The sequence below is a fragment of the Vitis vinifera genome, chromosome 14 (assembly GCF_030704535.1).
Source record: "Vitis vinifera cultivar Pinot Noir 40024 chromosome 14, ASM3070453v1".
Classification (NCBI taxonomy): Eukaryota; Viridiplantae; Streptophyta; class Magnoliopsida; order Vitales; family Vitaceae; genus Vitis; species Vitis vinifera.
In genome coordinates, this window is record NC_081818.1 from 16,417,973 (window position 1) to 16,432,380 (window position 14,408).

General features: G+C 34.7%; 2 protein-coding genes across 2 annotated transcripts in view; both read right to left on the minus strand.

The window, feature by feature from the left end:
* The window catches only part of LOC100255271 (protein PTST, chloroplastic), a 38,413-nt gene that overhangs the window by 10,161 nt on the left and 13,844 nt on the right, over positions 1-14,408 (minus strand). Inside the window, exons 5-7 of the mRNA XM_002275266.4 lie at positions 11,322-11,390; positions 7,598-7,703; positions 6,941-7,029 (exon numbers count right to left, since the gene is read on the minus strand). Of these exons, the coding sequence (XP_002275302.1) occupies positions 6,941-7,029; positions 7,598-7,703; positions 11,322-11,390 (264 nt within the window). The remainder of the gene's footprint in view (positions 1-6,940; positions 7,030-7,597; positions 7,704-11,321; positions 11,391-14,408) is intronic.
* LOC104881545 (uncharacterized) lies at positions 1,847-6,934 on the minus strand. Its single transcript, XM_059742498.1, has 4 exons — positions 4,222-6,934; positions 2,702-4,191; positions 2,269-2,596; positions 1,847-2,179 (listed from the first exon to the last, which is right to left on the minus strand). Exons 1-4 carry the CDS (start codon positions 4,547-4,549, stop codon positions 2,019-2,021), a joined length of 2,307 nt encoding a protein of 768 aa, XP_059598481.1. The 5' UTR covers positions 4,550-6,934; the 3' UTR covers positions 1,847-2,018.

Sequence of the window (14,408 nt, forward strand, 5' to 3'; positions counted from 1 at the left end):
CTTTCTCATCCTGGGTGGCGACAGGCAATGGTTGATGAAATGGCTGCTCTGCACTCCAATGGCACATGGGATCTTGTTTCTTTACCTCCTGGTAAATCTACAGTTGGATGTCGTTGGATCTACACTGTTAAAGTTGGTCCTGATGGTCAGGTTGACCGCCTTAAGGCCCGCTTAGTTGTTAAAGGTTATACTCAGATTTATGGTTGTGATAATGGTGACACCTTTTCTCCTGTTGCCAAGATTGCTTCTGTTCGCTTATTTCTCTCCATGGTAGCTATGTGTCATTGGCCTCTTTATCAGTTGGATATTAAGAATGTTTTCCTTCATGGTGAACTTCTCGAGGAAGTGTATATGGAGCAACCACCTGGTTTTGTTGCTCAGGGGGAGTCTGGTTTAGTGTGCAAGTTACGCCGCTCTCTATATGGCTTGAAACAATCTCCTCGGGCATGGTTTGGGAGTTTAAGTTCAGTTGTTCAAGAGTATGGAATGCTTCAGAGTGAAGCAGATCATTCAGTTTTCTATCATCATAACTCTTCGAGCCAATGCATCTATTTGGTAGTTTATGTGGATGACATTGTCATTACAGGCAGTGATCAGGAAGGTATCCAAAGACTAAAGCAACACCTTTTCAACCACTTTCAAACCAAAGACTTGGGCAAACTCAAGTACTTTCTGGGACTTGAAATAGCTCAATCCAGTTCAGGTGTGGTTATGTCACAAAGGAAGTATGTCTTAGACATCTTGGAAGAAACAGGTATGTTAGAATGTAAACCTGTTGACACTCCTATGAATCCAAATGTCAAACTTGTACCAAGACAAGAGGAGCCTCTAAGAGATCCTGGGAGATATCGACGACTTGTAGGCAAACTGAACTACCTCACCATCACTCGGCCAGACATCTCTTTTCCTGTGAGTGTGATTAGTCAATTTCTACAGTCACCATGTGACAACCATTGGGATGTTATGATCCGCATTCTTCGATATATTAAAAGAATACCATGTCAAGGTATGTTGTATGAAGACAGGGGTCATACCCAAATTGTTGGTTACACAGATGCAGACTGGGTTGGTTCACCCTCAGATAGGCGTTCCACCTCAGGGTATTGTGTTTTTATTGGAGGTAACTTAATATCCTGGAAGAGTAAGAAACAAGATGTAGTGGCCAGATCAAGCGCCGAAGCTGAGTATTAAGCTATGGCTTTGGCAACATGTGAACTCATATGGTTGAGGCAACTCCTTCAGGAATTGAGATTTGGAAAAGATGAACAGATAAAGCTAGTCTGTGACAATCAGGCCGCATTACATATTGCATCCAATCCAGTCTTTCATGAAAGGACCAAGCATATTGAAGTTGACTGTCACTTCATTAGAGAGAAGATCGCATCAAGGTGTGTTGCTACAAGTTTTGTTAATTCAAGAGATCTTCACTAAATCTCTCAGAGGTCGTAGGATTAAATATATTTGTAACAAACTTGGAGCATATGACATATATGCTCCAACTTTAAAGGGAGTGTTGAATATAATGTATTTATAATATACAATTTTTCTTTCCTTTCTTAATATAGGTCACATATATGGTAGTTAGTCCAACCTAGTCTTATATATATATATTTCTCTATTGTAAGCAAAGTTTTTAAAGGCGAAAGCGTAAGGCGAGGCGTTTTTGTGTTCGTGAGGCGAGGCGTAAGCCTCGAGGCGTTGAGGCGTAAGCTTTTTGAGCCTCACATTATATAATTAATTAATATTTTAAAATATATAAAATAAAATAGCATAAATAAAAACATGAAAACAATTCATTAGAATCATAAAAAAAAACATACTAATTCCCTACTTTCACAAAAAACCATAACAAATTCATAAAATAGATTATAGATTCAACTATACTAATAGTTTCAAACTTTAACAAAAAGCCATAACTAAGTCATGAAATAGAAAATAGAGTCAACCATAATAATAGTTCTAAACTTTTACAAAAAATCCATAACTAAGTCATGAAATAACAACTAGAGTAAATTGTTTCAACTTAAATCCTCCTCTCCAAGGTCATCATCATCCTCATCCAATGTATCAATAGTAGGAAAATGTCCACTATCATGTATCCCCATTTCATCTATATCTTCATCTTCATCAATTGGTGTCAAATTCAATTCCTTCTCTTTGCCTTTGCCTCCACTTGTACCTAGCACAAAGTATTAATTATGTGTAAATATTAAAAGTTTTTTTTATTAAATTTAATCAAATTTATGATTTCAATTTTTAAGTACTTACTTGGTACTTCATTATGTTTCCTTTTGTAGGAATGTGAAGAAACCATATGATCCGATGATGCTTGCGTCTCTTGGGAGTTGGATGACACAACTCTAATGGCATCAACATTGAATAATTCATTATCTTGAAGCCAACAAAGATCAAGGGGGAGGAGGGGATCTTCTTTCTCCGCAATCCATTCATCATTGGAATCAATCTCCTCTACCAAGATTGGATCAACATTTTGTTTCCTTTGTAGACTTCGCTCTCTCAATCTAGTGTTGTACCTTACATACACTAGAGCATTCAACCTTTGATGTTCAAGTCTATTTCTTTTTTTTGTATGGATCTACAAATAATAAAAGAAACAATTTTATGTGTTAAAATGAAATAAAGTTCTCTAACATTGAAATAGAAATATATGTATAAAAATTTACAAAAATAGAAGTATTACCGATTCAAATGTGCTCCAATTTCTTTCACATCCCGAAGCACTACAAGTAAGGCTAAGGACTCGAATAGCAAACTTTTGCAACTCCGGTGTTAAACCCCCAAAACGCATCCACCAACTTGTAGGACTTCTTAATGTTCGAGAATCAATTACAATACGACTCCCAAATTCACCCATTGCTTGGTTATATGAGTCCAATTGAATGTCAGCTTTTAAACGTTCTTGATAATCCAACATCCTATCCATGCATTCAAATAATCCCTTCCTCACCTCATCAACATTAGAGAACTTATCTCCATACCGCAATTGAGGATTAAGATAATAGCCTGCTGCATGTAAAGGTCGATGAAGTTGCGGAGTCCATCTTGCATCAATTTTTCTCCAAATTGGGCCATATTTTCTCTCCATGCCCCGACAATTAAATGCAATCTTCTCCTTAGCTGAATCCATCAACTCATAAATATAACCCATGGCTGGTCTTTCCTCTGAATCAACCTTTCTCAAGACACTAACTAATGGAACAGTGGTCTTTATGCAAAAAGCAACATGAGGCCAAAAATTTGGATCAAACAACACTATACTTCGAGTTTTCACACCTTCTACCTTTTTAGCCCATGTGCTTGAACACCATTTTTCTGAGGAGAACATTGCTATAAGAGCTTGCTTTTGCTTATAAAGACTTTGGAGAGTAAGAAATGCAGTAGCAAACCGTGTAATTGCTGGACGAATAAGTTCATGATTTTTTGTAAATGTTCTCATTAAGCTAAGAACCCAAGTATGCCCATATATAAACTTCACAACTTGCCTAGCTCGAGAAAGTGTAGTAGCATGAACATTTAGCTTTCCAATATCCTCCAACATCAAATCAATGCAATGAGTAGCACAAGGAGTCCACCATAATCTACTCCTTTTTTCCATAAGCCTCATTCCAGCATTCACATAATTAGAGGCATTATCAGTGATGACTTGCACAACATTCTCCTCTCCAATTTCTTCAACCACCTCATCAAGATATTTGAACATATTTTCCCCATTTTTTATTGTATCAGAAGCATCAATTGATTTCATAAACCAAGTGCCAGCAGGACTATTCACCAAAAAATTGATAAGACACCTACTTTTTCCATTTGTCCAACCATCTGACATAATTGAACATCCATATTGTTTCCAAGCTTTTTTGTGATCTTCCATAATGATACTTAGGTCATTCACCTCTTCTTTAAGAATCCATGTCCTCAATTCGTGCATAGATGAAGGCTTAAACCCGGGCCCAAAGTTTGCAACAGCATCTATCATAGGAAACCAATAAGGATCATTCACAGTGTTGAATGGGAGACCTTTTGAATATATAAATCTACCAATTTTTCTACACACTTCCTTCCTTTCTTCTTGCTTCCACTTTGAATTCAAAGTACTTTGTCTAGGTTGTGAAGTAGTAAATTTATCCATGGGTCCCCTAGGAATAGGTTCCCCACTCCCACTTACACTCCCAACTCCACTCCCAACTCCACTCCCACTCCCACTCCCTAATGTCCCTATTGTTTTAGACAAGGCACTCTCATGCATTGAAGTTGGACCCATACCAATTTCTTGGAGCAATTCATTTCTCTTTGTTTTTTTATCCTTAAAATTGGCCAATGCCTCTTTGCATTCCAATCTAGCATCTTCACTAACTTTGCTGCATGGTTTCATACCATGATGAGTTCCAGCTAAGTGATGCTTTAATCTATTCACCCCTCCCGTACATCTTTGATTGCAAAATTTACATCTTAAATATTGCTCTCCAGAAACTTCAATCACATACTTCCACACAAAATCTTTTCTTGAATTTTTCGAATCGGAGGAACTCATTTTTAAAAAAAATCAACAATAATAATATTCAAATTTCCATATAACAATATAATTGACTAAAAAATAATAACAAAGCATAATTGAAATGAATTTAAAAATGAAATACAAAATTTAATTGGTTTAAATTAAAAAAAACCAATTTTTTTTAAAGGAATTTAAAAATGAAATACAAAATTTAATTGGTTTAAATTAAAAAAAAAACCAATTTTTTTTTAAGGAATTTAAAAATTATACACAGAAAATCAAGGTGAAAATTAAAATTAAACCACAAATAAAAAATTCAAAATTAACAAATAATTATCTTTATTAAAAAAAAAAAAAAAAAAAGATGAAAAGCCTACTGTGAGAGAGAGAAAAGTGTGGACTGCCCGAAGAGAGAGAGAAGGGGGGGGGGGGGGTGGGTTTAAAATTTAAATAGGAGATAGATATATATATAACTGATTTGATAAAATAAAGAAATAAAAAAAAAATTGGATGAAAACCCGACGAAGCCCGTGTGGATTGCGGAGAGGGAAACAAAGAGGGAGAAACCAGAGGGAGTTCGCAACATACCTGGAGATGTACGAGAGTGATCGCCGCCGGAGAAGACGCACTGCGATTGGTCGCCGCCGAGGGGTGAGCACTCCGTCGCCGCTTGAGTCGTTGGAGGTAGGGTTTCGTTTTGGGCTTGTTTTCAGTCGAGAGTCGGGTTTTAGGGATTACTTAGGGCTTTTTTTAAATCTCTGTTCATTGCCACATCAGATCCGACGAAGCGTACGCCTTCTTCTTGGAGCGTGAAAGGCGCGATCAAAGCGCGCCTCAATCACGCCTCACCGGAAAAGCGTACGCCTTTCAAGCATTTCGTTTTATTTTTAACGCCTCAGGGCGTTTTCGCCGCGCCTCGCCTCAGGGCGCGCCTCACAAACGCCTTTAAAAACTTTGATTGTAAGAAGTTAATCATATATGTGAATGAGAATTAAGGTTTTCTCTCTCTCTCTTTCAACACTTGTTAATATCAATACAGCACAAAGGAAAGTTTATTATAATTTATTATGCATTTAACAAGAGAACTCAGATAAAATGCATTATAAAAAAGCACAAAAATGCAACCAAAGTCAAAATCCTATATAAGTGATGTATAAATATAAACAGTTCAATTCTTTAAAGAATGAATAGAAAAATAAATAAGGTTCAATATAAAGAAAAAGACGAAGGTGTTGAATATAATATACAGGTTCACCTTAGAAAGAAGTTGAATCCAGAGAAAAAAATTAGTGAAACACTCTCAATTGTGGAAAGTCAAGGGATATTGTTCCTAATTGCTGCTTTTTTGTGTGGTTGTGAAGAAGAAAATGTAAATCATATTCTTATACACTGTATGATGGTTAGAGCCTTGTGGGATATTGTTATTGGGTTAGTAGATGTAAAATGGGTCTTTCCAAAAACTGTAAAGGAGGTCTTAACTAGCTGGAGGGGCCCCTTTGTGGGGAAGAAAAGGAAAAAGGTTTGGAAATCCATCCTGTTGTGTATTTTTTGGACGCTTTGGAAGAAGAGGAATAGATTAGCTTTTAGGGGGGGTATGTTGAATATCCAGAAACTAAAGAATTTTTTTGCTTGTAATTTATGGAGTTGGGTCAAATTGTATTTAGGTGAGGAGTCTCTCTCCCTTATAAGCTTTTTGGAGTGGGTAGCATCCACTTAAGGGGAGGTGATTCCTTTCTGGTTTTGTTGTTTTTAGAGGCCTTAGCCGTCTTGTATACCCCCTGTATGCTTTGTGGCTTTTGGCCTCTTCTTTAATGCAGTTCTTTTTTACTTATCAAAAAAAAAATTGTGGAAAGTCAAGGGTTGAAGGCAACCATAAAACGGTCCAAAATTGAGATAGAGGGTGGAGTATCTCATTTCTAATTTCACAACATTTTTTTCTTGCATTTATTAATTTATTATTTATTATATATTTATTTGGTTTTATGCTTAATTTTATTTATTTTTTATTATTTTATCGGCAGTCTCTCATCATCCTAGCATGGGTGGGAGTTTGGGGTCATAATCTTTTTTTAAAGATTTAACTCAGTTCAGGGTTCTCAATTTATGTTCAAACTTGAGGCTTGAGGTTATAGGAGTGACTGAATCAAGATAAATCTGTGAACCTATTTGTTGCATTACCACCAATTGAAAATCATCGATCTGTGTGTTATTTATTTATATCGCATTGCCTAAAGCATTTCTAGGTTATGGCTTGACTTTTACTTTGCAATAACCTAAGCTCAACATTAAATTCCATTTTTTTTCTTTTTCTTCTTGGTGACTTAAATTTCCACAGGGCAAACTAAGCAAACATAAACAAAGAAAAAATCTATTTTCATGAGTGAAGATAGAACTGAAGTGTGAGGTTAAGATCTTTCTGCAACATACCTCTGCCATGCCACACCAGATTATGGAAACCTCCTTGGATTGCACAGCATCTACATCTTTTATCTGTTCCTTCAATTTTTCATGTACAGCTTTACATGGAAAAATCCAACACAGTTTGTGTTAAGACTACAGGGGTGTACTGTATAAAGCAAAATTGAAGATTGCTGACACATTTAATAAAGCATTTGAAAGTTCTAACAATTGCAGTATCTTATCAAGGAGAGTACCCGATTGCCTTGAGATACCTAATAAAGTATATAGTGCCAAGTTCGTGTGCAAAAACCTATCATATTTCAAATCAAACCCATAGAATACTATTTTGGAAGTCCATATTGATGCTGACGTCCGTCATACCCACAACAATATAGGCAAAAGAAAGGCTAAAATTCATGAGTTCCATTTAAGTATCTGAAAGAACGAGGAGAAAATGAAAATTCTGAAAATAGATTGGAAAATAAATCCATTCTTAGTAATTTCCGCATTTTCCTTTTCTTTCATTATTCCTTCCAAGATCTAAATGTAGCTTTAATATCCTACAATATGCCTCGTCAGTCTCACCACTTAAAATCATCATATGGAAGTACAAGATAAAGTGACAATGCTTAATTACGATAGAGAGGGTTGTTCATTCAAAGAAACGTGGCAGGTTAATCATACCTTCTAGCCGAGAATGGAGATGACTCTGAATGTATTTCCCATTAATCTTTCTTGAACCTTTTGGGATTCCAGATTTAGCTATTTCTTCGGCCAGTGAAACCAAAGCCTGGCAATAAAAATAATAGTGAGTAACAAATAAGATGAAAAATAATTTGCATGTTGTTCTGTCATGAGATAAAAATAAAAGATAAAAAAAAAAAAAATAGAGAGCCATTGACTTGATACTGCCCAGAAAAACCAAGCATCTGCACAATGAATTCTGTGGAATCTACTTTATAAGTTGATGAGGGAACGTACAATTGCAGACAGATTCTTAGTAATGGTCTTCCGTCTCCTCAAGAAGGATGAGATCCCTTCTCCACATATCTCAAGATCTCTTCATGGTCAAGGTCTCTTTCCCAATAAATGGACATATCCAAAGCCACAAGAAACTTCATCTGGTTCTTGTTTGATTTTTCCATGTTTCTAATGTGTAAAAAGATTGTATCTTATCATGGTGATCATGGTATGACATTTAGAAAATATATGACGATCAGTGCTCTATGTATGGGTGATAGCAAACACTTTTTGCACTTTGCATAAAACATATATAACATGCATGAGGTATTTTGCATTATTTTTTAATCTAAAGAATGAATTCCTGTCTTGATTAACACTTGTTGAAGTTAAATCTATATTTTTTTTTTGTTTTCAAATTAATTTCAGTCAATTTTCCAAGTTTTATCAATATCAAAAAGTTAACTATCTCCTATTCCCGAGTACTAAATACCTTTCTTGATATCAAGAAACTTCCTCTCCAATGCAAATGCAGAATTCAAAGGTAAGTTGAATCAAGCTATTTTCTTGGAGGATCAGGACCACTGAAACAGGACTCTTTAGGTCTTATAGATCCATGGCAAGCAAATGGGATTTAAACCTTTTGATACTGGTATATCTTATGATGAAACTGGATTCATAACTCTTAATTCTTCAATTTGCTAAAATCATTCATGGAGGTAGGTTTCATAACACTTCAATTCTTTGCCTGGGCGGTGATTCTTATTAGCGCAAAAATTATAACTATTTTTGGGGGAGTAATTGGAAAACACCAGACTGAAGGTTCCAAAAATATCGCCAGTCTCCTGTCTTAGTAGGGAATATGATAATTTAGATCAATCCTTTTGATGCTCACCATAAAAATTATTTTCTAAAACAAACATCTCCCTTTTGCTTTACTCTTAGTTCAATCAATATGTGCTCAAGGTCATTACTTTCCTGACAAAAAGAGCAATGTGGATATCAAATGTATCACCTATGAGCAAGGACAATGACATCTGAAACCTGTGAAGTCTCTCTTGTAAAAAGGTATGGAGACAAGTTTGGACACCAGTTGCCATAGAATTCGTGCTTTAGTGCATTGAAGTAGAATACGATCAATGGACCCCCCTCAAGTTTACAAAGAAAACATATATTCACTAGCAGCCGCCCTCTTTTCTAGAGTTGATCTACAGTCAACTTTTCTCCAACTGGCTTCCTAAGTGAAAAGCTCACTCTCGATAGGAGCCACAGATTCCAAATAATGTTCATTGGAAAGGGAATTGACCTTCTGGGTTCCAAGACTGAATAGAAAGATTTGACTGAAAATAGCCCTCCTTTTAGTTAACTAACCCATTTTTCTTGGTTAGCAACACAGCAAGCCTAAGAAAGGAGAGAGAAAAAAAAGACATATCAGGTTGCTTGCTAGATTGGTAACTTGATGGATCCACCCTTCATACTTCCTTGGACCTCATTTCCTCTCGGACACCCACGAAATGACAATAGTTGAGTCACCCTCAACCTATAAATTCAAAGATCTCAAAGCTTTGGTTTGCAACAATCCCTCAAAGAGCTTGAACCTACCTTAATAGTTATACCCTTTCCCACCTATTTTGAAAATGCTCTAAGCATTGTACCATAATGATATCTAAAACAAACACTCCAGTTCCAATTTGTCTTGGATTACCCAAGGAAAATCTATCAAAATTAAATTTAAATAGAGCCTACTGGAGGTTTTGAAAACAACTTAGGTTGATTCTCCCCATCAACTTCTCGGATCTAGGCATGAGATTTCAACCTAGCATTAATAAGCTGGATATCAACAAAAGTATCTATGTTTAGGGATCCACAAAGAAGTATACAAATAGAACCAAAGTCCCAAGCCTCCATGGATCTCCACCTTTCATAAAAAATTAAGCATTTCTATCCTGCCAAATAGTCCAGATCACAGCAGCTACATTATTAGCATGGAAAAAGCAGGTGTGCTTGGCATGGCCATATAGGTTTGCAGCATGATAGCAGCAGAGGAATATCTTTAAGTCAGATAAGGCCTAAACATTAGTAGTTTCTGAATAATACCATCAGCCAAAAGAACAAGTACTGACCAATTACACAATATCGGTTTCAGCAGCCAAACTTGATCATTGTGCTCCCTATGACATAATAATCAATACTAGGATTCTCTGGTCCTTCCAAAAAGATCTTTAATTATTGTAATCCTGAGTTACAAATAACTAACCAATAGGTTTGATAAAGCCAACCTCAACCAAGAATAGTGATCTTTGAGAAAGTTTGGACTAAGTGACTTGTCATAAGTAATTTGAATTTTGTTAGATATGGCAAACCAAAAAAAAATATATTCATGTAGCATAATCATATAATAATAGTATATTAACCATTTTTCACAATAAGATGAATAGTTGTTAAAAACTTGTGATACATGATACGATAAATCTCTTATAGAAATTGATACTTCCAGCAATATATATCTTATCTTAAAGCATATCTTATGGTACATATAAGATACACGATACAATACATGATATAACAATACAATGATACATATATCTTCAATTATTTTCCATAATTTTTAAGAAAAATCAAAATTTTTTTTTTTAAAAAAAAGAAGAATTTATTATATTAATTGTTTAAATGTACTAAAAGATTAAAAATTGAACATAAAAAGAAGACATAGGTAAAATAATCTTATATGAAAAACAATATTCTTGTTGTCAAATTCTAAATTAGAAGTCAAGTAAGTTTATTTTTACAACAAATATTGAAGAATTTTCATTTGAATGGTTTAAATGTTGACATTGAAAATGATAGTAATTATGGAATAAAATTATTTTACTTAATATATTAAATTTTTTTTTAATTTCTTTTTCAATGGGGAAGAAAGGATGACAAACATGATAAAATTGGAACTATATATATATATATATATATATATAAATATATCAATCAACAACACAATAACTGCATATGCCTAGTTAGAATTTGTAACTAAAAATCATAGCTAAACAATTTAAAAAATTTATATTTGTGGATTATGTGATGAATCTGTATATTAAAGTCATATTTTGTTAATTTAAACTTGTCAAAACACTAATATTCTATGTTTTATATGATATGATATAGTTTAACTCTTTAGAGTCCACTATCTTTCATAAAATTGGTTATATATTACTTCACACTTCATACTTTCAATAGTGTATATAGATATATATTTATTTATTTATTTTTCACTATATAAAAAAACTTATGATACACGATTAAAAAAATAGAAAAGCAATACACTATATGTTTTACGAGTTAACAACTACGATAAGATGTACCAATTAATAAAGCAAATGACAAGAAGATATTCATATCCTACACTGAGTAATACAAAGACAAGGATGATGAAACAGTTATTAAAGATGTAGACCTGAACTTCAAGTTCCATGACAGCCAGTTCGCTTTTGAAGTTAACCAGTGCATCTTCCTTTATGTACAACTGTAGAGAACAAATATTAAAATATGCTGTCAGTAGAAAGGTGGTTTTCCTAACTGAAAATTCTAACAGAGAGTTTGTCATTCAATACGCCTTGGTTTCAGATCCCAAAGGCTAAAAGGTGTATCCTTCAAATCATGATACCAGAGTTTGAATCCTGCTCCAATCAATCGTCAAGGGATCAACCAGGTAACAGCATAACTTTTCAATCAAACAGGGTACACTATACAAATTGGGCATAAGTAAGGTCTGCACATGACACATTATAGTAAACTAGTTTTGATTTCTTTATTTCTCTAGAAGAATGCCCATTTTTCCCTTGACTACTTTTGCAAAATATCTGAAACTAGGAATAGCATCTGCAATTTGAATGATAGTCAACATGTATCAGTAAAATTTTAATTTTGGTATAATGGTAAAAGGCATTCTCTAGACCTACTGGAGAGGATTTAGACTTTAGACTGAGATTTTGTCCTTGTTGGAGGGTCTAAAGCAGGCCAACACCACGGATCTTTCCAACCTTCCAGTGGAGGAAGATTTTGCTACTGTCTTTGTGTACACAAAGATTTCTTGTTAATTAAAATAGTTGAAAAAAATGGAAATTTGTTAAGTAATAGACTTGAATATTATCCCTAATCTATCCCCTTATTCTCCCTTAGAAAATATGAAAATGTCTACTCGATCACTATGGTTTGTAATTATGGATTAAAAAAAATGCTTTGGACTTGAATTTGGAATTGAGGATCTACCACTTTTGAATTCGTTCTTGAAAACCTCTGAATATTCAATCTCGATCTACAAAAAGCTTCAAATCCCAAGCTTGAAACCTTGAAGAACTTGATGAAACTTGAAGAATCTAGAAAAATCTTAAAAACAATCTTGAAGAACTTGGAGAAACTTGAAGGCATGCCCATTTTAAATCTGCTGAAGTCTAATTTGAAGGCTTAGTAGGAGGTCCTGCTATTTCACGTTTGGCTTGTCTTGAACCTCAAATACTACCCATAATTTTTAGGGACAATTACAATTATTAAGATGATTATTTATTTTTTAATTATCAAGTTAATTAACTAGCAATCACACTTTAATTAATTAAATAATCAATTTTTATTTAGCTTAAATTTCTGTGTGTCTCCCCCCCCCCCCCCCATGTGACACATGGAATTCCCCTTCTTTTTTTGAACTTAAGGGACCCAATACCACATGGCAACTCTTGATATACCCTAGGTGTCTTAGCTCACATGCTTTATGACATGAGATATCATTTGATTTCAAAGGACATAAATCCCAAGGGAGTTCTATCTGCTAGATGTGTCTTGCATCATAAGTCCTGTGACATGTCACAATTTCTAATTTAGCCACTTTTGGACACACGTCATCTTATGACTTCTCCATTATTTATGCATACAATTAATTAATGGGTAAATTTTACCCCTTCACAGTCTTATTGACTGAGAAAGAAACAGGTTCAGGGAAGTCTGGTAAGTGGTTTTGCCCAATTTTTTTTATTACTTCAGAGTTAGGGTGTTCTTTTTGTTCCTTGCTTGGCAAATCACGTGACATGCACTTAGCGAAGTGGGGAGCAAAGCATTGACTTCTTTTGTGGGGAATTTTGTACCTCGCTAAGATGTTTCAAATGATTTTTGGATAGATACTTAACCGCCTTCAGTTTCTGCAGTTAGTTTTGTTTTCTAGAGCAGTACAAACTTATTTTCTTTCTTTAGGGCAGATTTTGTACAATTGATTGTGTTCTTAGGAAAGGATTTCTCATCCTTCTGTGTATTTACCAATTTCATGGTAATGAAATATTTGTTTCCAATGAAAACAATAATTTAATAAAGGAGAAATGGAAGAATGAATATTTGAGGCAATAAGGGCTGGATCTGAAGAATATGATTGACATGGAAGTCGAAGAGCCCCAGTGACCTTACCTCTCAAACACCTAACACAGACTCATTGAAACATCTATGCCTTTCTACAATTTTTTTTTTTTTTTTTTTTTTTTTTTTTTGTGTGGTGTGTGTGTAGCTGAGATTGCAGACAACAATCAAAACAAACCAGAAAAATGGTAAAAACTGGTTCAAGGAAAGGAATTACATGAAACAACTCCTCCCTTGCACTCTCTACAAAAGTGTCACGCATTGAGGAGAAAAAGATGCAAGGAACTACATGAGACAACTCTTCCCTATCACTCTCCTCGACAAAAGTGTTGTACAATGAGGGCAAGGAGAATAAGAAACTCTTACCTTGCACTCTCCTCTACAAACATGTTGGGCAGTGAGGATGCAGTAGGCAGTAGACTCAAAAAGATAAACATTTAAGCTAAAAACCTTTCTTCAAAGAGGGTTGGTAACAGTTGTATCCTTTCTAAATAACAGAAACATGCCAACAAAATATACTTAAGAACATGTGGATTAAGTTTAAGTTTACCTCTAACTCTCTCACTAGCATCAGCGGAACAGACAATCAAACATCCATGGCAAATAAACAACAATGATTAAGGACACAGGACCTTTAGAGAGATCTTAAAGTTTTAACATTAACACCTTAGAAGGGATAAAGTTAATGAAGCATGGCACTGTAAGTAATGAATCAATCTCATAGCACTTTGAAAATTCACACTATCACAGAATGAACAATCTCTAACAACCAGTTATAGCTAAAAGCAGAAGTTCACAAGTGGGACACTTAGAATATGTATGAAAAAATATCATAAATGGCAGAATGAATCTGTTCAGACCATGGAACCAAATGAGTGGTCCATCCAAATGTAAATACAGGCACTTGCAGACCTGAGCCCAAAGTCAATTGTGGCTTTTCTTGGGGCACTTGCCTATTAAATATGGCATTACTTTCTCTTCAATTTCCGACGTGGGATGACCTTTTTAATGCTAAACAGAAAAACCACTTAAACAAGTAGATGAAGGGATTTGAACCAGAGACCTTAAACGTGTCTTGCTATTAAACATGCACATAAAATTATATATGCATACATAGACATTCTTTTATATATTATATATTATA